The sequence below is a fragment of the Peromyscus leucopus genome, chromosome 7 (assembly GCF_004664715.2).
Source record: "Peromyscus leucopus breed LL Stock chromosome 7, UCI_PerLeu_2.1, whole genome shotgun sequence".
In the NCBI taxonomy this organism is placed as follows: Eukaryota; Metazoa; Chordata; class Mammalia; order Rodentia; family Cricetidae; genus Peromyscus; species Peromyscus leucopus.
Window position 1 is genome coordinate 33,410,329 of NC_051069.1, and position 24,872 is coordinate 33,435,200.

The following is a 24,872-nucleotide window of genomic DNA, read 5'->3' on the forward strand; positions in this document are numbered from 1 at the left end:
GCCCAAATATACATTAAATTGTTCCATTTTAGTAAGCCATTGTCATTATGGAACTAAGCTGTACATGTGGGTACCGAATTTTGCTTAACTTCAAAGCCTGCTCCAGAGAAAGCCCTGGGGAAGCATAGGCCTCCAACTTTTAATCAGGTCCCAAGGATTTTCCAGCTCATTACGTCCCTTGGGCCCTATTACCAACTGGCTCTTTTGATATTAGTAGGTGCTCTTAACTAACTTAGGATTGGAGAGGACACTGTGGGCAAAGCCACCCTAGAAATCACGGTCTCCAGCCCATACTTCCTCAGAGCTTGGGAGAGTGAGGGCCGAAGTAGGAAAACAACTGGACAGATCTCTGTTTTTCCTCCGTGGTTACTCCCTAAAATTAGCCAAAGCCATTTGCCCTGCGTGACAATAGCGCAGAAGAGTTAACCTTTTCCTCTCCTGGTGAGCTGTAAAATGGTGCATGTACAACTGTATGGAAGGTACTCTGCTCTTAGGAACCTTATGTAAGGAAGCCAGGGGCCTTTCATGGGTTTCATCTCCACTCTCCTGAGACCTCCGCTGAGCTGAGAGAGGTAGACTGTCAAGGCAGAAGTGGAACGGAGATTCTGGAGGGCAAGGAATGGTCATCATCACGCTGAGTAAAATTGTATTCTGTGTTTTCACATTCATGCTTACACATTTTCCCCATTATATGAAATTTAGATGAACACAAGTGCCTGAAACATAGGGCTAGAGTTCATCTCTCCATTCTGGCTCTCAGTCTCATCGTATGAGTTTACTTGTAAAAGCTAGGATACTATCTTAATGCCCCTATTTTTCCCATTCTCACAGCTATGACCTGAGGAATGGCCTCCGAAAATACCTCTTCAGTGAAGGAGTTCATCCTGCTGGGCTTGACACAGCAGCCAGAGCTCCAGCTGCCTCTCTTCTTCCTCTTCTTGGGAATCTATGTGGTCTCCATGGTGGGGAACCTGGGCTTGATTGTTCTGATTATTTTGAACCCTCACCTGCACACCCCCATGTACTACTTTCTCTTCAATCTTTCCTTCACAGATCTCTGTTACTCCTCTGTCATAACTCCCAAAATGCTGGTGAGTTTTGTGAAGCAGAATATCATATCTCATGCTGAGTGCATGACTCAGCTCTTTTTCTTTGCCTTTTTTGTTATTGATGAATGTTTTATTTTGACAGCCATGGCCTATGACAGATATGCTGCTATCTGTAAGCCCCTGCTTTACCAGGTCACCATGTCCCATCAGGTCTGCTCTGTGCTGATGGTGGGTGGTTATACAATGGGGTTTGTGGGTGCCATGGCCCACACAGTGTGCATGTTGAGACTCACCTTTTGTGATGGCAACATTATCAATCACTACATGTGTGACATACCTCCTCTCCTGAAGCTCTCCTGCACAAGCACCTCCATCAATGAGCTGGTGGTTTTCATTGTGGTGGGTGTCAGTGTGATCGTTCCCAGCCTCACCATCTTTATTTCTTACACTTTGATCCTCTCTAACATCCTCCACATTCATTCTACAAAGGGCAGGTCCAAGGCCCTCAGTACCTGCAGCTCCCACATGATTGCTGTTTCTCTGTTCTTTGGATCATCGTCATTCATATACTTTAAGTCTTCTCCTGTTGGGTCAGTGGATCAAGATAAGATATCTACAGTGTTTTATACTGTTGTGGTCCCCATGATGAATCCCTTCATCTACAGTTTGAGAAACAAAGATGTTAAAATTGCACTGAGTAAGACTTTGAAGCAAAGGTATTCATTTAAATAGAAGATGTACTGATCTATATGATGAATCTGCATATGGGCACATACATTGTGTGTAAATGTATGAAGGGAAGAACTCATCATTGCAATAAGATGTAAATGGTTAAATAATAGAGAAAATTAAATTAATTACAGAAATTGTTTCTTAGGTACAGATAAGACAAGTAAGAGAGTGAAGAGAAAAAGGCTCATTTTCTAGGTTATTTGCAGAAATTGTAAGATGTTAAGGAGAAAAGTGGGATGGTAATAAATCCAGAAAAGGCAAGATGGTCTAATTTTGGAGTTGAACTTTTCTAGAATTCTCATGTAGCTGTCAGAGAGATAATTGACATTCAGCCAACCATCTATATATTCATTGAATAACTTTCTATTAATCACTGGAGAAGACTTTGTTTGGGAGCTTTTCTGGTTTTGAAAAGGGCAGAGGCATGTGTCATGATCTTCTCATTTCATTTTCTGGTCTCTTCTTCCTTTATTCTTAAGGGGGGCCATAGATTTTCCTCTGGTTCTAGTTACTAAGGGCAGGAATCTAAACCTGGACCAGCCAGGAAAAAGGAGAGCTACCTGGGATTTGATAGCTTCGGTGTTACAGCATAAACATGAGTGTGGGGACAAACTAGGTCTCCACTGGGAAGGAGGTGAACTACAAATGTTTATCAATTATTTGTAGAGGAATTGCAGTCCCTCTAATTTGTTAGTACCCTGCATTTTCTCATTTTATTACGTTTTAATCTTTTTTTTACTTGGAATGTTAAATAGTGCAAATGATGTATTTACTAATCAAGAAATATAAACTGAAATTTATCCTGTACTAAGATGATTTTAAAAATAAAAATAAGACGGTGAAGAAGGTGCTAATTATCTGTGGTCTCCAATGTCTGAGTGGTTACAATAAGGTCGACATCAGGTCTAGGTGAGCAAAAAAAAAAAAAAAAAATCCAGTAGATGAAGAACAATTAAACAACGATACATCTGAATGCATTGGAGGAGCTGAGGAGACCCTTCCTTAGCAGAGATGGAGCAGACTTACTATGTGTCGTTTATTTTCTGTTGCCTGGTCACAATGGGCTGTTCTGAGGAGGGGATGTGCAACCTTAGTTTGCTGACAGGCCAGTCAGTGGAGCATTCCAGGAAGACTGATGAACTAGACATGTGTTTTCAGATGCAGGAACAATTTTGATGTTTATGAAGCATGAGAAATCAGCGATTATGACTCTGGTGTAGTAGAACAGAGGTAAGCACAGAAAAAGGATGTGGTATAGAGGAAAATAATTAGGGAATAGGGCTCATATATTTGGGTTTTGAAGGGGAAATAGTAGTTTGTTTATTTTCATTTATTTATGACAGTTCTAGGGATTGAGCAGAAAGCTTTGCAAAGGCTAGACAATGTGCTACTACATCCCCAGACCCTGTTATTAAAACAGTAAAAATCCAGGTGGCACTAGTCACACAAAGGACTTCACTCATCTCTGCTTTCATTTTTTTGGTTCAGGCCTTGAACTACTGATCTTAAGCAATCCTGGTGGATCAACCTCCTAAACAGCCAGAATTGCATCTTTCCTTACCTGTTTAGAAACCCTGTCTGTGTTTATTTATAACCAATCCTAGACATTTCAGGAACAGTTTGCTGTTAAAGCTATGAAGCAACACACTGTAAGTAACATGGAGTTGCCACAGCATGCAGGAGAGGCGATGTTTCCTCTGCTAATTCTGCATTAATGGGAGAAAATGAGTGAGAGATGTGCCAACTAAAACAGGAGCACAAGACAGGTGGGGTTATCCTTTTAAAAGAGATTTATTTATTTTTACATGCATTTGTGTTTCGCTTGCATGTATGTCTGTGTGAAGATACCAAATCCTCTAGAACTGGAGTTATAATTGTGAGCTTCCATGTGGGTAGGGGGAATTGAACCCCACTCCTCTGGAAAAGCAGCCAGTGCTCTTAATCACTGAGCCATCTCTTCAGCTCCAGGTTGAAATATATTTAATCCTGTGTTTTTGCTTTCTCTGTACAAGTGTCTATACTTGGAGAGACCACTGGATTTAGACCAGTGGATTTGAGGCAATGTCCTACAAGTTTTATTATTGGTGTTCTTTTAGTATTTTTGTTTTCATATTAATTGTTTGTTAGTAGTAATTACTTTCATGAAAGTGTACACAATGAAGCCCTATAATCCCATTTGACAGGCACTCAGGAAATAATTTTTTTCTGAAAAGCACCAATTCCTTACTTGGGATCAGAAAGTAATTAATTATAAGCAGTATAAAAAGCATGGGATGTCTGCCTTCATTGGTCTGTGTCTCCTCTTTGGGTCAACTATCCACTTACCTCTGCATGTGGGTATGTTAATTATTTGATTGTTCTCCCCTAGTTAGTAGTTGTACTTAATCTATCTTAACTCCCTTCAAGGCTGAAGGCCCAGAGATAAGAAGAACTAAGGTATCTTTCTGTCAACTTTTATAGCATCCCATTCCAGACCTCAAAACATGTCTCAAGACATTACCTTAAACCTGCAGTTACAATGGATTTCAGGATTAGCAGACACATCTCCCATGAAGAGGTCACCTCCAAGTTTATGGGAATTACATTGTCCCTGAAAGTTGGAAGAAATTGTCCAGAGCTATCTTTCAAAACCAAAAGTAAGATCTTGATTGGTTAATCCATATTTTGACCTTCATTGCTTAATTATGCAAATTAGCCTTTGAACAATTTATTATTATAATTAAACCTAAAATGCATATCACTATTCCAAAAAGAACCTGAAACACCTAATTTCCATTTTCCTAAATACCCATTCTAATTAACCCATTCTCCCATATCTTAATTGGTAGTTTTATTTGCTTTCTTTTGGTTGTTTAATACACCAAACATAATGAGTGCCCAGAATCAGGATTCTGGTCTAGGATTTGGGTTTCAGAAGCCTCTTGTCATAGGAGAGTATTTAGAGCTAGGCCCCTAGTCAGGGGATAAGATAAAGTGAAGTCTTTATCCTGGGTCCTGATGTAAACTGACTGATGTTTGTTTAAAGAGAGAAAACAAGGGCTGGGGAGATGGCTCCATAGATAAAAGATTGCTGGACAAGTGTGAAGAGCTGGATTTGAATCCTCTAAATGCATGTGAAACTGGGCATCATAGCAAGTATCTATAGTCTATATATATAGTCTATATATATATAGTCTATAGTCTATATATATCTATAGTCTCAGTGCTCCTATGATGAGGTGTAAGGGAGAGACAAGACAGTCCCTGGATGCTCCTGAGCCAGTGCAATGGGCAGCAGTAACCAACAAAGAGACTGTGTCTGTATATGTTTAGAAAGATGGAAAGTTGACCAATGCCTCTGGTTGTCTGTGTCTTTGACCTCCATATGCATGCCAGAACACATGTGTGTTCACACTCATACATACACATAGCACACATAGTATTTATGAAAACATGAAAAAACTCAAAACATTCCCACTAGAATATGTCCACCCTCTACTCCTGTTCAATACAGTGCTTGAAGTCTTAGCTAGAGCAATAAGACAACTGTAGGAGATTAAGGGGGAAACAAATAGAAAAATAAATAAAAATATTCTTATTTGTAGATGGTATGGTTTTACATATAAGAAACTATAAAACCTAAAGACTCAATCAGAAAATACAGCTGATAAACATTCAGCAAAATAACAGGAGACAAATTTAAGACAAAATGAGTAACCTTTCTGTATTCTAACAACAAATATATTGAGAAGGAAATCAGGGTAATAATCTCATATACAATAGCCTCAAAAATACATTAGAATAAATCTAGCCAAAGAAGATATTTGTGCAAGGAAAATGTTAAGACACTGAAGAAGACTCCAGAAGATAGAATGACCTTGCATGTTCATGGTTTACTACAGCTAATATTGTGAAAATGGTCATCCTTCCAAAAACTATCTATAGATTCAGTGTTCCCTATCAATATCAGAAAGAAAACTAATCTTAAATTTTATGTGAAAACACAGAGACACAGAATAGACAAAGCAATTCTGAATAGTAAAAACAGTTCTGGAGGCATTATGCCTGATGGAAGCATTCTATTGGTTAATCCTCATTTTGACCAGCAGTGCTTAATTATGCAAATTCATCTTTGAACAATTTATTCCTCTAGCTAAACCTAAAATTCCTGATTCCAAGTTGTACTAAAGAATTATTGAACTATGAACAGCATGATATTGGCATAAAACCAGAGAAGACATATCAATAAAGTAATAGAACTGAGGACCATACATAGGTTCCCATAATCACAATCTGAAGACAGAGAAGAATTCTGGGAAGGGAAGGCTGAGTCAGGGAGATGCTGCCAGCCACCACCGCCACCGCCATGAGAAGCAAGGTGTAAAGTACCTGTAAACCACAAGCCATGTGGTAACTTATAGATTAATAAAAATGGGTTAATTTAAGATATAAGAACTAGATAGCAAGAAGCCTGCTATGGCCATATAGTTTATAATTAATATAAGCCTCTGTGTGTTTATTTGGGTCTGAGCAGCTGCATGCCCAGGCAGGACTGGAGAAAACTCCAGCTACATCAATCACCCCATTTTTTGAAAAAGATGCCAACAGCACATATTGAAGAGAGAGAAAAAAACCCTATCATTAACAAATATTCAACTAGATCTTTGTCTCTCACCTGCCACAAAACTCAGCTCCAAATGGCTCAAGGACCTCAACATAAGACCTTTCTCCCCTGATAGAGGAGAAAGTAGGAAAAATATGTTGAACTTGTAGGCTCAAGAAAGAACTTCCTGAGCAGGATTATAGTAATTCAGGCCCAAGACCAATGAGTGATAAATGTGACTCATGAAACTAAAAAGCTTCTGTATAGGAAAGGACACCATCACTTGAATGAAGAGGTAGCTTACCAAATGGGAACAAAATATACTAAATAAACATATGACAGAGGGTTAATATTTCAGATATAAAAAGATTTTAAAAACTAAAGGCCAAAAATACTCTGATGGTTAGAATGAGATTAGCCTCCATAGGTTCATGTATATGATTGCTTGGTCCCTAGTTGGCAAAACTACTTGGGAAGGGTTAGGAGGCATGACCTTGTTGGGGGAGGTATGTTCCTGGGGTGGGCTTTGAGGTTTCAAAAGCCCATGCCATTCTTAGTCAGCTTTTTTTGCCTTCTGTTTGTGGTTCAAGATGTGAGCTCTCGGGCACTGCCTTAGCACCATGCTTGCCTGATTGTTGCTATGCTCCCCAACATGATGGTCATGGACTCATCTTTTGAAGCTATAAATGCCTAATAAAAACTTTCTTTTAAAAGTTGCCTTGGTCATGGTGTCTCCTCTCAGCAATCTAAAAGTAACTAAGACAAAAACAATTAAAATCAGAGAAAAGAATGAAACAAAGTTCTTAAAAAATGAAATACAAATGGTTGAGAAATATTTTTTTATTTAATTGTTTTTTGTATTTTACATCCCAAACACAGTTCCCCCTCCCTTTCCTTTGCCTGCTCCCCCCCTGACCCCCCCTTGCTTCACCCTCCCATTCACTCCTCAGAGGGGGTAAGGCCTCCCTTGGGGAGTTTGGGCTGGAGAGATGGCTCAGCCATAAAAGGTTAGGCTCACAACCAAAAATGTAAGGGAAATATATATTTGCTTTTTGAAACAGGGTTTCTCTGTGTAGCTTTGTATCTTTCTTGGAACTCGCTTGGAGACCAGGCTGGCCTCGAACTCACAAAGATCCACCTGCCTCTGCCTCCCGAGTGCTGGGATTAAAGGTGTGCGCCACCACCACCTGGCAGGGAAATACTTTTTTAAATGATCAACATTTTAAATTCTGTCATGAAAATGTGAATTAAAACTACTTTGAGATTTTATATTAACAGAATGGCTAACATGAGAAACAAAAATATTGACAATAAATGGTTATATAGATGTGAGTAAAAAAGAGCACTTATTCATTGTGGGACTGAAAACTGAGGTGGATATGATAGCAAGGAGTATAGAGTTTCCTTAAAAAGCTAGAACTAAAGCTGTCATATAATATAGTTATATCATTTTTGGGCATGTATCCACAGGACTCTCTATCCTATTACAGAGACACTTCCTTGATCATATTCATTGCTGTTCTATTCACAAATTCCAGGAAATGGAAAAGCATAGATGCCCTTCAAGTAATGAAAGGGTAACAAAAATGTGTCTAGATTTATGTAATGGTATATTATTCAGCTGCTAAGAAAATTCTATTATGAAATTTTCAGGAATAATCATTTTGAGTGAGGTAACCCCATGTTGCTTGTTATTACATATATGGATGCTAGCTTTGGATCTTTGGGTATGTGTGTTTAAATTGGAGTACTTATGGAGGCAGGAGTCATCTGATTAGGCTTTGGTGAGTGGGGAGAGGGAGCACAGGAGGTATAAAGGGGGAAAGAAGAATAATGGAGTAGGAAGGATTGGGGATGGTGGGTGATAGGAGGGCAGGACAGAGGTAGGATTGTGGGGAGGAATAACTAACACTGAAGACTTTTGAGAAAGCCATGTGGTTGCTTTCTACTTGGGAAGCTTCCTAAAATATATTACATCCATATGTAAAAAGAGTTTAAACAATCCTATAGTGGGGAAACAATGTTCCTCCTAGTCACTGTAGTCTATCAAACAGCACAGTGCTGGAATGGACTACCTATTTTGGAGTTGTTGGTCTGTGGTATACCGTAGAACACCAACTATTTTACTCTATTATCATTGTTCTTGGCTACTCTCTAGAACCTGATATACACATTATTAAACTGACTTTTAGTGAATTATCGTTATACCTATATATTAGTCCATCCTTCAACCCTCATGATAAAAGCTTCTTTTAGTATGAATGATTAACACAGAAACCAACAACTGACCAGCATGTAGACAATTAGAAACTGCAGAGTATTTATCTCTACATGGGTCATCTCCCTCTTCCCATGTCTTAGGGACCATCATGGAAGAGGTAGTAGAGATATTGTAAAAGCCATAGGTGGTGGATGAGTACAACCAACCAGTGTTTTCAGGACAAAATAAGGCTGTTGCACTTAGGAACTGATAGTGGTCATGTCAACATGCATAAGACTTACACTTGATCCAGCTAGAAATATCCCCACATGGACAATGGAAGTGCACATGAAGTTTCCCCCTAGCTGAGGAGCTATTGGCAATTGATGGCTCCACACGGAGAGAGTCACTTTTCTTTAGGGATTTGGACACTGAGAGACTACCCATATTCCAGTCGATGGCCCCGTAATGCACACACACGTGGGCTGAGCTGAGTGTATTCAGTGAGGGAGAAAAGAGTGCATGAAGCATGGAAGATTAATGGTGGGAGAATGGAGGAAGAATTGGAGTGGAGAGCATGGGGAATGGACTTGATTTAAAGAAAATAAATAAATAAAACTAAATATTTTTGAAAATTTTAAAATAAAAATATTAGAAAGTACAACTTTGGAGACAAAAATATTATATAAAAACATATCAATTTAAAATACCACCATTTTGTATCAGTTGTACATACCAAGTATATAAACATATGTAAATGTCAAAAAAGAGAACCAATTCAAACCAAATAATGACAAAAAAATTGATGAATGTGGAAGTAGGACTTGTAGGGAGGAAGGGTGTGTTGTAAATGGGATAGGAGATTAGAGAAAGGGGCTATAATAACTACAGTAAAGGAACAAAATCAATTTAATAAAGAAACATACACGATGACAGAAATGGTGGGAGGATTTTGGGGACATTGTTCACTGGATACAGGTGTGTACCAATCCAAATGGTCACCACTCAGAATATAGAATTGAAAGAACCTGGGACTTTGGGCCTGCCTCTATTTATGTATTATTAAGCAAGTCCTAACTGCCATGTGAACCTGAGACTTCTCATATGTAAAATATCGATTGATGACTTTCTTTGTGTATATGATGACCATAAAACTTGTTCAAATAAAAAACAGAGTGAAAATATTCAGTTAAAATGGCTTAAATTCAAATTAGTTTCTTTCATTTGTTTTCTTTTCAAAAATCTATTTTTTTATGGATTGACTAGTCTCTTTTTTGAGCTAATTTTAGTGACAGATCATTAAGTATCTGTTTAGTTAAATAAATCTGTTTATGTAAGTTAAGCTTAATATAGATTATGGTTTCTTGCTTAAGGTATGTTAACATCAAATAAAATGCATGAAGTTGAAGTATCAACATTAATAAATTGTGACATGTATATTCCCACAAAACTACAACCACATTCAAATGTATCAGTGTAGTAGCTAACCTTAACCTATATCTAATATTTGTTTTTAAATTTTGTTTTATCTTATTTCCAGAAAAAATAATTTACATGCCTTGAATTTAAAACAAATAAAATGTAAAACTTTTTGAATAGTCTTAGAAGGCATTGGATATGACATAGTAAATGAAGGGTGCATTCAAAGGCAAATCAAGGACAGTATGGTAGGAAAATGAAAAACAAGAAAACAAACACATCTATTAACCAAATGTAAACAGAGATTTGAGACTTGTGCAGCCCTATAGAACATCTCTTTGTCTTTGGAATTACCAAAAGCAAAGATATGAGTGCAAGAATGAAAAAGATATTTAAAACTTTCATTCATAAAAAAATTTTCGAAGTTGAGGCTTCATCCAGAAACTGATGGAAACAGATTCACAGACCCACAGCCAAACATTTGGCGGACCTTGAGGAATCCTGCCAAAGACAGGGAGGAAGGATCATATGACCAGAGAGGTCAAGGACACCACAAGAAAATCCATAGTATCAACTAACCTAGGCTCACAAGGATTCGCAGAGACTGACTGACAACCAGGGAGCCTACATGGGACTGACCTAGGCCCTCCGTATATATGTTACAGTTGTGTAGTTTGGCCTTCTTGTGGGACTTCTAACAGTGGGAGCAGGGCTGTCTATAACTCTTTTGCCTGCTTTTGGGATCCTTATTTTCATATTGGGCTGCCTTGTCCAGCCTTCATCTTGATATGCCTTGTTTGGTTGAAGGAGAGGAAACAGCAGTTGGGTTGTAAAAATAAACAAACACAAATATATATTTAAAAACAAACAAACAAATTAATAAAACTCTCAAAATTGAGAGGTATAAGCTCAATATCTGACAAACTTAGTTATCTGTCAGCAGATGAATGGATGTTGAAAACCTGGAACATACATAAATGAAATACTATTCAGCTCTAAAGAAAAAATGGAATAACAACACCCTTTTCTCAAACACAGTCACCTTTCATTAAGGTGGTACAAAAATCTTGCTTTGGACTCTACCATTATACATTTTAATAATATCCTGATAAAATGCTACCTCTGTCATAGCTTCTTTATAGCCTGTGCTCTTCTTTTTTTTTATAATTTACTTTTATTTACATGGAAAAATAATAGTAATGAGTACCTGAGTTAGAACTGACATTAATGCAGACTGAATATAAACTTGTAAAAGAATTCTATGTAAAAGAATATTTTTCAAAGAAATGGTATTTTATTTAGTCATAAGGCTGCCAGTTATGAAAGGGAACACAGTTTCTTTTAGAAATACATGTTACTTAAAGAATAGCATGAAGACAATGGCCACTGGCATATTACTCACTGTGGGAAATTGCTGCCACTCAATTACTAGCATCATAATTTACTTCACAAGCTCTGCCTTCCAGAGTCTGAAGATGAGCCATTAAATATAAGGCAGGGTATCAATAAATCTTACTTTCTAGCCATTTTATTTACCTTCTTTTCTTGTCTTAGGATTGCCCATGTTAAGACTGTTTAGTAACTTTCACAGGAAAACCTTCCCTGCAAATTTTCCTAGAAAATGTTTTTGTTTTAGTTCCTGTTCATTTGACAGATGTTCATCATAAGAAGCATCAGCCACTTACTAGTCATGCTGTAGGGAGGCAGGGGAAATAATTATCTTAAATAGTTATCTTCATGTTGTCAAGTCTTTTTTTTTTCATTTTTATTAGTACAAATGAACTCTCAAGTCCTCTTTTACATTCAGAATTTAATTATAGCTGCACTCACACAATTAGTTATAACACACCTTCCAAGTCTTACAATAAAATACAAAAATTTGAGAGGAAAAATTTTGGATTAATAGTTTCCATTTCCCCAAATAATTAGAAAACCTATATTGTTATTTGGTAACTTTACTGTGAAGAATGTGTTTGTGCCTTGTTTCGTTTGTACATGCTGAATACATGAAGGAACATATATTTTACTGACCTAAATATTTTGTTGAGTAGTTTTTTTTTTTGGACACTTAACAGTATAAAGTCTTTTACAGTTCTTACAGTTGTGATATGTATACAAAATATTTAATAAATAAAGACAAGGTATCTATCAATATAGTTATAAAAGCTTAGAATTAGCTGATGTCATGGACCATTTGAAAGAGGGAGAGAAGAACTCAAGAGATTGAAGGGTTCTTACTGGGTAGACAGATGTAGAAGTGTTAAGGCAAAAGGCAAAAGGAAAAAAATCATGATTGCAGTTGTGTGGCTAGTCTTCTATAATTCATCCTTGCATTTCCAGGAGGCAGCTGTTTATCAGGACTGAGGGAAGTGTCAGGTGGAACCCCGGCTTGTCTTGGCACTGTCCTCACTCTGTATTTAGTCTGTGTTGAAGCTTGCTCTGGTGGGAACGATGAGCTTGCCTGAGTTGCTTTCATCCTTCCTGCAATTGTACCAGTAACTGTTAGATACTGGAACAAGGGAGAATAACCCTGAGTTCTGTGTGGATGCTGCAGCTTAACTGCATATCTTAGTCTGCAGTCATGTTCCCTATATTCTATCAATTTCCAGAGTTTTAGATTAAGGTCCTGCATTTATAGAGGACCAGGCACAATTCAAAGACTGGGGAATCTTGACCACAAAATCTGAAATGGTTTTGAGGCCTCTATGAATTTCTTAAATGATGAGGGGTGGTTTTTGATTACCTTTAAAGTTGTATAAATCTTTCGCCTTTTACTAAAGATTTCTGTGGATTATCTTTAAAGTACTGTTACAATACAGAAATGTGTGGTCTTTGAAGCTGTATATATTAGAGCTAAAGCTAATACACACACACACACACACACACACACACACACACACACACACATACACACACTTTAGAGCAGAAGCATGGTCTTGAGAAAGTTTTTTTGTGTCTGTAGATCATGGTTAGCCCATCTTCAGGTAGAGACAAAAATAAAAATGTTGCCTGAAATACAATTCTGATGAGCAGTAAAACAGGTAATACAACCACCACACTACCTCGAGGAAATGGATTTGATAGTGGATTATAGTTACTGTATTAGTCAGGGTTCTCTGGAAGAAGTGAGCAGATAGAACAAATACATATTGAAGTGGGTTTTATTTGGTTGGCTTCAATGGTACATTTCCTGCGGTTCACACTGGAAGGGTGAAGAATTCTGTAGATACTCGGTCCATGAGCCTGGAGGTCTCAGCAGTTCCAATCTGGCTCTGTAGGCATGGAAGATTACTAAAGAGTTGCTGATCTTCAGTCAATATAGGAAGCCTGAAGAGTCTAGTTCTAACATAGTAAAGGAATGTAGCATTTTTAGCAACAGAGTAGATAAGCTTGCTAGCAAGAGTGAAGGCAAGTAGGCAAAAATCAAAGCTTCCACTCTTGTCTCTGTGTCCTTTCGTCTGAGCTGCCACCAGAAGGTGTTGTTTACAATATAGGTGGCTCTTTCTACTTCAAATAATCTGATCAAGAAAATCCTTCAAAGGTGTGCCCATCAGCTGGCCATTTAGTTGACTCCAGAGCTAGTCAAGCTGGTGACCAAGATTATCCATCATAGTTACTATTCTCATCCTAATATGTATTTATTCTCCTTCATAAATAAACCTATAATAACATATTTGAATTTCCAACACATCATCCATTTAAACAAATTTCCCCCATTTTATGTTTATCGTATTGTAATAGTTTCTCAACTGGTCATTTTACAACTTATTTTCTTTTGATATAAAACATAGCATAAAGAGTGGCTGGTCTGGCTGAGGCTATTCCTACAGAAGAGCAGCACAATTAAAATGATAAAGTGCCGTGTGCATAGTGTTTAGCTTAGCAGTCCAGGCACATTTATCTAAAGGTTAGATCAATCACTCATCCTGGAAGACATCACAATTTCTCCTTTCATATGGCAAATTACTTTAAGCAGAATCTTGATGTATTTGTTACCTTATTATCTAGAAAAATCTGTTCTTGTGGTTGTTCTACAAGGAAAGTACTTCACCAATAGAAATATCAAAACCTTTCCAATTATCTTATTTAGACCTCATAAAATTCCATAAGGAAATGGTTTTTAATTTTCTCTTTAACCTGATGATATAGGTATAAGATTTGTACAAAATTTTCTATCTACTTATTAGTGAATTCAGAGTCTGGGATTTGGGTAGGTTCAAATGACTCCAAATCCACTGATGGATGATGTTGTTCTGTATGCTGCAAATATGTGTTGCTCTGACTGGTTGATAAATAAAGCTGTTTGGCCAATGGTGAGGCATAATAAGGTGAGGCGGGACATTCTAACTAGAGAGAGAGAAAGAACAAAGAGAGAGCAGAGGAGACACTACTAGCTGCTGCCAGAAGCAAGATGTAAAGTACTGGTAAGCCACAAGCCACAGGGAAAAGTATAGATTTATAGAAATGGGTTAATTTGAGATGTAAGAGCTAGCTAGTGAGAAGCCTGCTATGGCCATAGTTTAAAAATGATAAAAACCTCTGTGTGTTCACTTGGGTTTGAGGGGCTTCAGGACTGTGGGGCCATGGTAGCTGGGTGGCACCAGAAAAACTTCAGCTACAATTCCCTGTTTGTTATTTCACCTTGTGTGTATGGTCTTAGGTATCACTACTTGGAATGGGCAAAGATAAGATAATGACTTTCTAGGTAATGTTGGGCAAGTCACAATTCTCATTGGAGTTTTATTTTAATCATGATAAAATTTAGTCTCTTCTCTTAAACCAGGAGATAAATAACAAAAATTTGGACCTTGTATTTTTGCTTTAAGAATTAGTAATAGTCAGTACAGTTATTTTACAGAAATACTAAAACAAGCAAGAGTTTGAACAAAAAATTACATACCCCTGAGTTTAAGTGTTGGAAATACTTGAAAAAGTCACCTCTGTAGTCTGCATTATGAGGAGTTTGTTAAGGAGGTGCTGAGGCAGACCAAAGAGAAGGACTTGTGGCTCAGTTGACACCCAGCATTTTCCTCCTTAAAATAGGATTTGAGTGGTTGTCGTTGTTGTCTTCCTGATGGGCAAGGAACACAGCCACAGGCTCAGGTGGGGGCCTGGGCTGCCAGTCGGAGACTCTCAGGAGCCTCTACACACCAACCTCCTCAAAGCCTGCTTGACCTCCTTGTTCCTCAGTGTGTAAATGAAAGGATTGAGCATCGGAGTGACTATTGTGTAGAAGACTGCCGGGGCTCCCGCCCCTGCCCCCGTGGAGCTTGGCTGCAGGTAGATGCAGACAGGGGGCATGTAGTATAGGAGCACCACGGTGAGATGTGCTGTGCAAGTGGAGAAGGCTCGCTGCCGTCCTTCCGCTGTGCGAATGCGCAGCACTGCGGCCACAATGAAGACATAGGAGATGATGATGAGAATGAGGCAGCCTGCAGCCACCACGCCAATGTTTGCAAGCATGACAAGCTCATTAATGGTGGTGTCTGCACAGGCCAGCTTCAGTACTGGAGGGATGTCACAGAAGAAGTAGGCGATATGGTGAGGCCCACAGTACAGCAGGCGGAAGGTTAGGGAAGTGTGAATTGCAGAGTGCACAGCCCCTATGGCCCAAGTGCTCCCAGCCAGCCCTGCACACACCCGCCTGTTCATAGCCACTGGATAATGCAGGGGCTGGCAGATAGCCAGGTAACGGTCATAGGCCATGACTGTGTATAGAAAGCACTCAGTGCTGGCCAGAAAGTGGAAGCAATAAAGTTGTACAGCACAGCCATGGAAGGAGATCACTTTCCCATCCAAAGTCAGTAGGCCTGCCATGACCTTGGGAACTGTTACTGTAGACAGACATGCATCCAGGAAGGAGAGGTGGCCCAGGAAGTGGTACATGGGGGAGCGGAGATGAGGGTCAGAGCCCACAGTAAGGAGAATGAGGAGATTGCCAGTCACAGTGATGCTGTAGATGAGGAGGAAGAGGAGGAAGAAGAGGCCAGGATGCTCAGCTGTGTACATCAGACCCTCTAGGAAGAAGTGGCTCACCATAGTCTGGTTGAGGTACTCTGTCTCCACAGTCATCTTCTTATCCCCTGTTCAATAAAGCTGACTGTAATAGAATAAATAGCTGCCCTCTTTCCTCAAATGTCTTTATTGTTTGGTGCATTCCATCTTGGCCTTGTTTCATCAAATAAGAAGACTAACAGGTTCAATTCAACTTCCTCCTGTACTTCTGTTTTCATATTAGACATTCTTGCAAAAATAAAGTTTTGGAGGCATGACCCATAGTTTTGTAGGGTACATATGGATTGTAAGAATTGTCTGTAGAAATGCAGTCCACAAGTTAATTATGTAAACACAGAGGACAAATTCTGCTGCCATTGAGGAAGTGATTTTGGCATATACTTGAGAATGGTGATACTCCTGCCTCCTAATTTCCTCTTCTATGCTTTGCATGCACCCAGCCACATACTTAATTGCTGTTTGTCATTTGGGAACAGCATTCATCTCTGGGCTTATCTAGAATCAGAGGGCTATTACATCAGCCAGGAACACATCTTCCTGCCCATTTCTCACTCAGAGGGAGTTCTTTGGAATCTTAACTACCCACAACCCTCAAGAGTATGACAATGAAGCCCATGAGAACAGACTATACAATTATGCAAACTATTTGTTTAGTATAGTTCATATTCTCCCCATAACACTTTTCCTTACACTTTGGGAGTTATTTTCCCATGTCTTTCTTGGTGTTCCTCTCTATTGGTTTAGAACTGAAATTTTTGATACATTCCATACTGTATATTAGATCCTGTATCATGTGAAAGTCTCCTTCACTGGCTTTTACCTATAATGTCTTCAATTTCTACATATTTTCCCTAAGGTTTGTCTTGGAGTGGAATCTTAGGCACCACCTCTTCTAGTATTCAATGATTGTGATGATTATATATTGTGTGTCTCAGCCTTCCGAAAACACCTTAACTGTAACCCTTTACTCTTGCTACACTGTTTTGTGACATCCAACTGTATTGATGTGCCTTTCCATTGTGATAAGAAGGCTATCTTCTACAGTCTGCCCATCCAGGTGTGTTAATTGATGTATCTTCTCTGCTAAAATTTCTCTCCAATATAGTCATGGCATTCCCCAACATTCACCTTCCTTAATTTATTCTGCTGGGTGAGTGTTTAAACTTTAATTCCTCAGAGATCCACTTATACACATTATCCTTCATATTGATTTAGAAATTCCTGAAACCTAATGGAAATACGAATTCCCATAATTCTTTGTCTTGGGTGATTTGATAGTCTGTGTTTGTGTCGTGTTTCCTCAAGAAGAACACAGGGGAAGGGTCTCACATGTTCTCTAGTTTCTTCCTGACAGTTTAGAGATAGAACAGTAGCAATAAGAAGGAACCACAGTTTTGGGATTTTTATGAACTTCAGTTTGAAGTCCCCAGTTGACCACTTATCAGGTGAATGAAACAGATGGTGACAGTGATCTCCTTGTTGTTTTTCCTTTCCTTAAATGTATAATATGGATATTGTCAGTGATTATTCAATGTTGCTATTCAATGTTTAGGGCTGAGTGAAGCTGATAGGATAGGACCTTAAATTCTTCATATCCAATAAATGTATCAATGCATTGATAATTGTTCTGATATTTCTGACAAAAACCTATAAAACCTCTGCTTCACCAAGCTCAGAAAAGTAGTGATCTCTATTTCATGAAAGATCCCACACCAGTGTTGAGTAGGCTCTTGTATTTCAGTTTTATTTACATGTTTTCTGTAATTGTCCATGATGTTTCAACTAATGAGATTTTGATTTTTGTGTTCTACAGTCACTGGAATGAAAATGATCAAAAATAAGATAGAGGGACAGGAAGATGGCCCAAAGAATAAAGGTGCCTGTTGGCATCTCTGACAACTTGAATTCGAGTCCCAGGACATACATAGTAGGAAGTGAGACCAACTCCCTTCAGTTTGTCTGACCTCCACACACATACCATGGCATCTACATATACACAAAACAAGCTAATAAATAAATGTAATAAAAATTTAAGAATCTGATAAAGAGTAAAAAGCATATTAGATGTGGAGAAATTTGAACACACAATACATATATAAGCTGTTTCATAGAAAGTTAAAAACTCAGCCGGGTAGTAGTGGCACACGCCTTTAATCTCAGCACTTGGGAGGCAGAGCCAGGCAGATCTCTGTGAGTTCGAGGCCAGCCTGGACTACCAAGTGAGTTCCAGGAAAGGCGCAAAGCTACACAGAGGAAACCCTGTCTCAAAAAAACCAAACCAAACCAAAAAAAAAAAAAAAAAAAAAAAAAAAAGTTTAAAACTCAAATTTTTTTCTCCTGAGAATTTCCACAGAATTAAACCTTTGTCCCTGCAAATGCTTGCAAGAAAATGTCCATGGTAGTTATTTGAAACAGCCAAATCCTAGAAACAAGTTTGTTGCACATCAAGTAGTGAATGAGCAAACACAGTGAGAATCATAACTATATGTTAACAGTACATAAAACTATTGGAGTGCCTAAAATGCAACCAGAAATAAATCCTATATGCCATGATTCCATGCTTATGAAATATGCTGAAATAATCAGTTTATAACATGAGAAAACAGAGTAGTGGATAACTGAAAGGAGGAGGCAAGTGTAGGAAATTAGTATAAATGGCTGTAAATGCATTTTTTTGTTTTTGTTTTTGTTTTTTGAGACAGGGTTTCCTCTGTGTAGCTTTGCGCCTTTCCTGGAACTCACTTGGTAGTCCAGGCTGGCCTCGAACTCACAGAGATCCGCCTGCCTCTGCCTCCCAAGTGCTGGGATTAAAGGCGTGCGCCACTGCTTCCCCGCCATCCCCTGGCATAAATGCCTTTCTTAAGCGGTCGAAATATTTTAAGATTAAATGTGGTAATAGCTAGATAACATGTTAATTTGCTAGCAATCATTGAATTGTACCTTGTAAGCACAGGATTTTATTAGATACAAATAATGCTTCTAGAGGCTCTTTAGAAGGTGATGGAGAAATCTAGAAAAGTCTGTTTAGTGGCATAAAACAGGACTCAGATAAATGAGGAAAAGTCATTGCTCCACATAATAAAAACACTAAATACATTAAAACATTTTAAATTTAAATATTAAATTAATTAAACCAAAAAAGTAGAGAAGAATTAAACGTTCATATTGACCCAACTTCCTTAAAAATGTTGATGACCCCCAAGTAGATTTTGTGATGAGTACATAAAGATTGTATAGTTTTGGTCAATATTACCCCAGAAGTGACACATTCTTTTTAAGACTTGATATAATATATGATGCCAATATATCTTGTTTCTAGTCATGCTCACTGTCTTGAGAAGACATATTTTGACATTAATCTTCTCAAACTCTCCTATACTACTGTTCAATTCTGTAATGACCTGCCTACTTGTTCAATTATTCATTTATATAACTAGTTCTATGTAATAGAAACAATATGTTATGCTGTATATAGAATATACTACTTAATGAATGGTGATTATTTTATTACTCAAGTTTTCCAAGCCTCTATTAGTATGTCACATGTGTGGTTGATATATTGTGCACCCTAATAAACTTATCTGGGGCCAGTAACAAAGAGGACACTAGGAAGGATGCATGGATCACACTCGAAGGGGAAATAGATGAGATCTCCTAGGTAAACTGAGGGTGGGGGGGTGGGTAGAAGGGAGAGGGTGGGGGATGGGAACATGAAGGATTGGGATAGTGGAGTTGGAGTAGGGATGGAGAGGGAGAATAACAAAAAGAGATATCTTGATAGAGGAGGCATTATGGGGTTAGGGAAAAGAACCTGTTGCCAGGGAAACTCCAGGGAATCCACAAAGATGACACCAGCTAAGATTCCTAGCAATAGTGGAGAGGGTGCCTGAACTGGCTTTCTCCTGTAATCAGATTGGTAATGACCCTAATTGTCATCATAGAACCTTCATCTAGTAACTGATGGGAGCAGATGCAGAGATCCATAGCCAAGCCCTGGGCTGAGCTTTGGGAATCCAGCTGAAGAAAGGGAGTAGGGATTATATAAGCAAGGTATCAGGGGTCAAGATCATGATGGGGAAGCCCATTTGAGAGCTCATGGACTGTAGACCAACAGCTAGGGAACCTGTTTGGGACCAACCTAGGCCCTCTGCATGTGGGTGACAGTTGTGTAGCTTGGGTAAAACAAAAGACTACTGGTCTAAAAACCAGAAAGTATCAATAGAATGACTCCTAATGATATTCTGCTATAACTCTTTTTTTTTTTTTTTTTTTTTTTTTTTTTTTTTTTTTTTGGTTTTTTCGAGACAGGGTTTCTCTGTGTAGCTTTGCGCCTTTTTCCTGGAGCTCACTTGGTAGCCCAGGCTGGCCTCGAACTCACAAAGATCCGCCTGCCTCTGCCTCCCAAGTGCTGGGATTAAAGGCGTGCGCCACCACGCCCGGCTCATCTGCTATAACTCTTATCAGTGCCGTATTCAGTCATCATCAGAGAAGCTTCCTCAAGCAGCAGATGGGAGCATATGCAGAGACTCACAGCCTGACATACATGGAGAAGAGACTCTAGATTGCATTTCTCCATCAAATCCCTCCCATCAGATCTCAGGGAACCTCAGAGAAGAAAGGGTGGGAAGAATTCAAGAGCCAACGGGGAATGGAGGACACTAGAGAAGTAGGCCCTATGAATCAACTTAAGCAAGGTGCATATGAGCTAACAGAGACTGAAACAGAAAGCACAGAGGCTACATGGGTCTGCACCTGGTCCTCTGCATGTATATTATGGCTTTCAACTTAATATTTTTGTGGGACTCCTTAGTGTATGAATGAATGGGTCTCTGATTCTTGTGCCTGTTCCTGGGGTTGCCTTATTCAGCCTCAATGTGTTGGTTTTTTTTTTTTTTTTTTTTTTTTTTTTTTTGCTTTATCTTTTTATATTTTATTTTGTCATGTTAAAAACAAACAAACAAACAAAAGTAAAAAAGAACTATTTAGAGCCAACAAGATATAGAAAAACATTTTAATAGATCAGTAGATGAACAAAATGTGGCAATTATGTTGCAGAATACTGCACAGTTATAAAAAGAATGATGTAATGACATGCTATAATGTGAATGAAACTTAAAAGTATGCAAAGTGAAAGAAAATCTCTCTCTCTCCCTCTGTCTCTCTGTATGTGTGTGTGTCTGTGTGTAGGGGATGGTGATGGCAGATGCACGAAATAGAAAGTAGATTAGTGAATTCCTGGAGCTGTGTGTAAACATGGATTGATTGAGTTGAATACAGTGGTAGAGAAGGTCTAAAATTTGGTGGTAAAGATGTTTGCACAGCTGGCGAGTTTCTAAAAAAATTAACAAAGTGCATATATAACATGAGTAAATTTTACATCAAATAAATGTATGAAATACAACTAATATGTGTAATAATGAGGTTTGTGGCAATGAATAGTTTGTGGTACCATGAACAGGTATGGAGCCTGGATGGAGGGAGAGTATTTACTTGTAAGCATAGTGTAAGCCAAGTAGCCTGGCAAATTATTTAGAACTGCATACAAATTTACACATTTAAATTTTACTCACCTGTAATTAAAAATAGTTAAATATTTTAAGAGTTGATATGCATTATAGTCGGTATACGCACATATGCATGTACATTTACTGGATAATCAATTATGTATTTTAAAATGGAAACAAAATTCTGTATAGAATGGACCCTAGTATCATAACACCAAGCAGTATACTATATAAGATCAAACTAGTTTTTCTCAATCAATTATTTTATTAATTTTTCCATGACCCTTCCAGTGTGAGACTATTACTACTGCATAGGAAAGCTTATTCAAATACAGACTGGTTTGTGCATATGAACAGCCTTCCTCTATAGTTTAAACCAGAACGCTTACAACCTCACAACTGCTTTTTGAAACAAATGAAATAAAGTAAAATATCTAACAAATGCAAATAGAAACAAACATTCGAGCAAAGAAAATCATACCTGATACATTTAGCTACATATGTCATAGAGGATAGAAATGGTAGATGAGGCCATGTCTGGCTCAAGAGATTTGATCTTTCTCTAGTAGGCTCATTTTTTCTTTCTCAAGGACACTCCTCCTCATTGCACCTAATTTTGAAAGCTTTCATCAGAAGCTTTCTTGGACAGAGTGGGACTGGAGTAGTTACAGGATATTTGAATCTCAAGATACAGAATAACTTGAAAATCACCTTGTTAAGGTTTATTTTACAGAAAATGAATCCCAAGGGGAGTAAATGGAATGTGGTAAGATAAAGTGTCCTGTAGAGAAGTTAAAAGTAACGATTATCAGAGTTTCAAGCACTAAACATTAAAATCACCACAAACATGATCTGAGCTGATAGAAACAAACAACTTTTGTTGAGCACGCTATCCAGTTGCAAGAAATAGTATATTGCCCCTGAGAAAGCCAGTCTGGTGAAGCGTGAGGAAAACTTGGCCTGCAGAATAGGCTTCTCCATGCTCAAGGACACAGTGGATAGAAAGTGAAGAGCATCCTTTTCTGACAATGTTTCCTAAAAACAACGTGAGCTCAGAGAGCAGGACTGAAATATTTTTGTTTGTTTACTGTTTGAGAAAACATTCTGAAATTAACCTAAGCAAATGCAATAAAACAGAAATAGTGAGAAGAAAAGACTGGCAAAACAACCTTTTGTATATTTAAGGGTATTTAAAAATTCTATTTAAGGAAGTTTGTTACTAGAAAACCTATATTAGTAAAATCTGGATATAAATACATACACATATATTGATGCGTATGTGTTGAACATGTGAAACTGAAGGGTCAAAAGAGGCCAGAACATACTATTGAAATTCTCAGTAACATTTAAGTCTGACATTTGCATCTGTTAGTGCTGAAACAGCTGTGCAGGCAAACACTGCTTTTATTCCTCTGCTTATTTTTTTTCTCATTTTTAAGGGTAAATCTGAGCTCAAACCAGATTTTACATCAGGATCCTCTCAAGAGGTGAAAGTTAAAACACATTGCTAGGTAGTTCTTCCTGGTGAATAGTGTGAATACGATGTTTCTCAATTGTGAACAGAGAATACACTTGTTTCTTGGGATTTTGTGTGGTACTTTTCCTCATAAAATGATGAGTTTGCACAGAATAGTTCTTCATTAGATGCAAAATGGCTAATAGGTTCGTTCAGAATGTTGTGGGGTGTGTTTATAATTGGCCCTGATGCGCAGTGATGGTTTTGTGTTTGCAGTAGGGTTGATTTAGCCCATGGGCATTATTACCTATGATTTGCCTCCATTTTGTCTTTGGAGTGTGATGATTCCCTCTGGATTTGTGGTTGTGTATATTAACCTGAAAGAGTATGAAACTATTTTTGGCTAATCTTCCTCAGAGAGTTGATCAATTTTTCTAGAGCATTCTTATTCTTGTTACCTGTAGGGTATTCTTCCCACCATATGAAAAACTTGTGTACTTCTTCAATTAACTAGGTCTTAAAAAAACCACAGTACCATATTTTCCCAGGAAGTCATTTTATAGTTCAAATCTAATGATCTTTCTTTTTTTTTCATCAGTTCCTAAGCTGTATCTAGTATATGATGAATTGTATCAACCATTTCTTAATCATTTTGGTAATTTATTTTTACTTTTTGCCTTATATGTAAATGTATTTCTGGTCTGAAGATTAGAAACTCATTTAGAATAAACAATAATGCTATTGATTTGAAGGTATATTGAACAAATTAGTGCTGAATTGAATCACATTGCTCATTCATGCAGATTTTGAAGTTTAACTTTGGGAGGGAATTCCATGACAACACACATTTCTTTTGAGTACTCTTCCCTCATCCATCATCCTAGGAAGATCACAGTTGAATTGAGTCTGTGAAATACAGAGATCTTCTTGGACTGTCTGTGACCATGTACTTTCTGAAAATCAGAGAAAGTATATTCAGTGCTCGCAGGGTGTGTGTGAAGGGTCCTGCCAATGAAGGACCCTTCCCTTAGATGCTGGCCACATTCTTGTACAAAAAGGCACTAGGATGAGCTTCAGGTCACTGAATATTTTCTGGCAATCAGTTATATAGCCCTGATAATTCTTCCCCATACGCATACTCTACATCTCTGTAATGAATGGAGGAGTGTAGCAACACAAGCATGCATCCACCATTTCTAACAATCTGCTTTATTTATATCCACAGAAGATCAGAATGATCCACTTTATGATTATGACAAGGAAACTATTCCTTGATTCACCTACCTAAATTTTACCAAAGTAGAGTCTTATGAAAGTTCAAAAGCTGTATCTACTCAGCTCATCAGGCAGTATACATGCAATAGGCCCTTCATATCTAAGTGACATTGCCCCTTCATGTTCAAGTACAACTGGAGTTTGTCAAAGTAAAACACAGAGAGAAGAGAGTTGGGAAAGTCTTCCTGCTTCCTTGAATTACAGTTCCTCCATAGTTGTATGATATTGACAATAATACTTAACTTACACAAGGTTTGTTTGTCAAGGTTAAATCTGACAGTTTACATGTGGGTTATTTATGTCAACATGGGACTTAGAAATTAAAATCCACACATAGATAACGCCACAGAAAAACAGTCTTTATGTGACCATTATACTTATCGTACAACTTTCCTGCTAGAAGCCGTGCTTGCCCATTGGGATTTTTGATTGATTTTCCATAGTGCTGAAGGACGACATGGAAAATCATGAGTACCAAGGGGTTACAATGTAGAACTTTCTAGGCTCCTGCTTTTCCTAATAAGGAGTCCTTTCCTTCCCACACCAATCCCCTTTTCTTTTTCTGTTCTAACTCTTCCTGTTTGGCACAACGTCTGTCATCTTTGTGCTTGTGTGTACAGTAGGCCTGTGCTGCATGAAG

At 38.1% G+C, this 24,872-nt stretch overlaps 2 protein-coding genes across 2 annotated transcripts; one reads left to right on the forward strand and one right to left on the reverse strand.

The window, feature by feature from the left end:
* Positions 1-833: 833 nt before the first annotated feature.
* Positions 834-1,781, forward strand: LOC114691276 (olfactory receptor 145-like). Its single transcript, XM_028866539.1, has one exon. The coding sequence runs from the start codon at positions 846-848 to the stop codon at positions 1,779-1,781; it is 936 nt and encodes a 311-aa protein (XP_028722372.1). The 5' UTR covers positions 834-845.
* A 13,235-nt stretch (positions 1,782-15,016) lies between these two features.
* On the reverse strand, positions 15,017-16,054 carry LOC114691229 (olfactory receptor 10S1). Its single transcript, XM_028866491.1, is given in 1 exon segment — positions 15,017-16,054. A coding segment is annotated over 1 exon segment (1,038 nt).
* Positions 16,055-24,872: the final 8,818 nt, after the last annotated feature.

What these genes read in the sequence shown, in the direction of transcription:
- LOC114691276 (XM_028866539.1), top strand. Translation starts at nt 846, where the DNA reads ATGGCCTCCGAAAATACCTCTTCAGTGAAGGAGTTCATCCTGCTGGGC.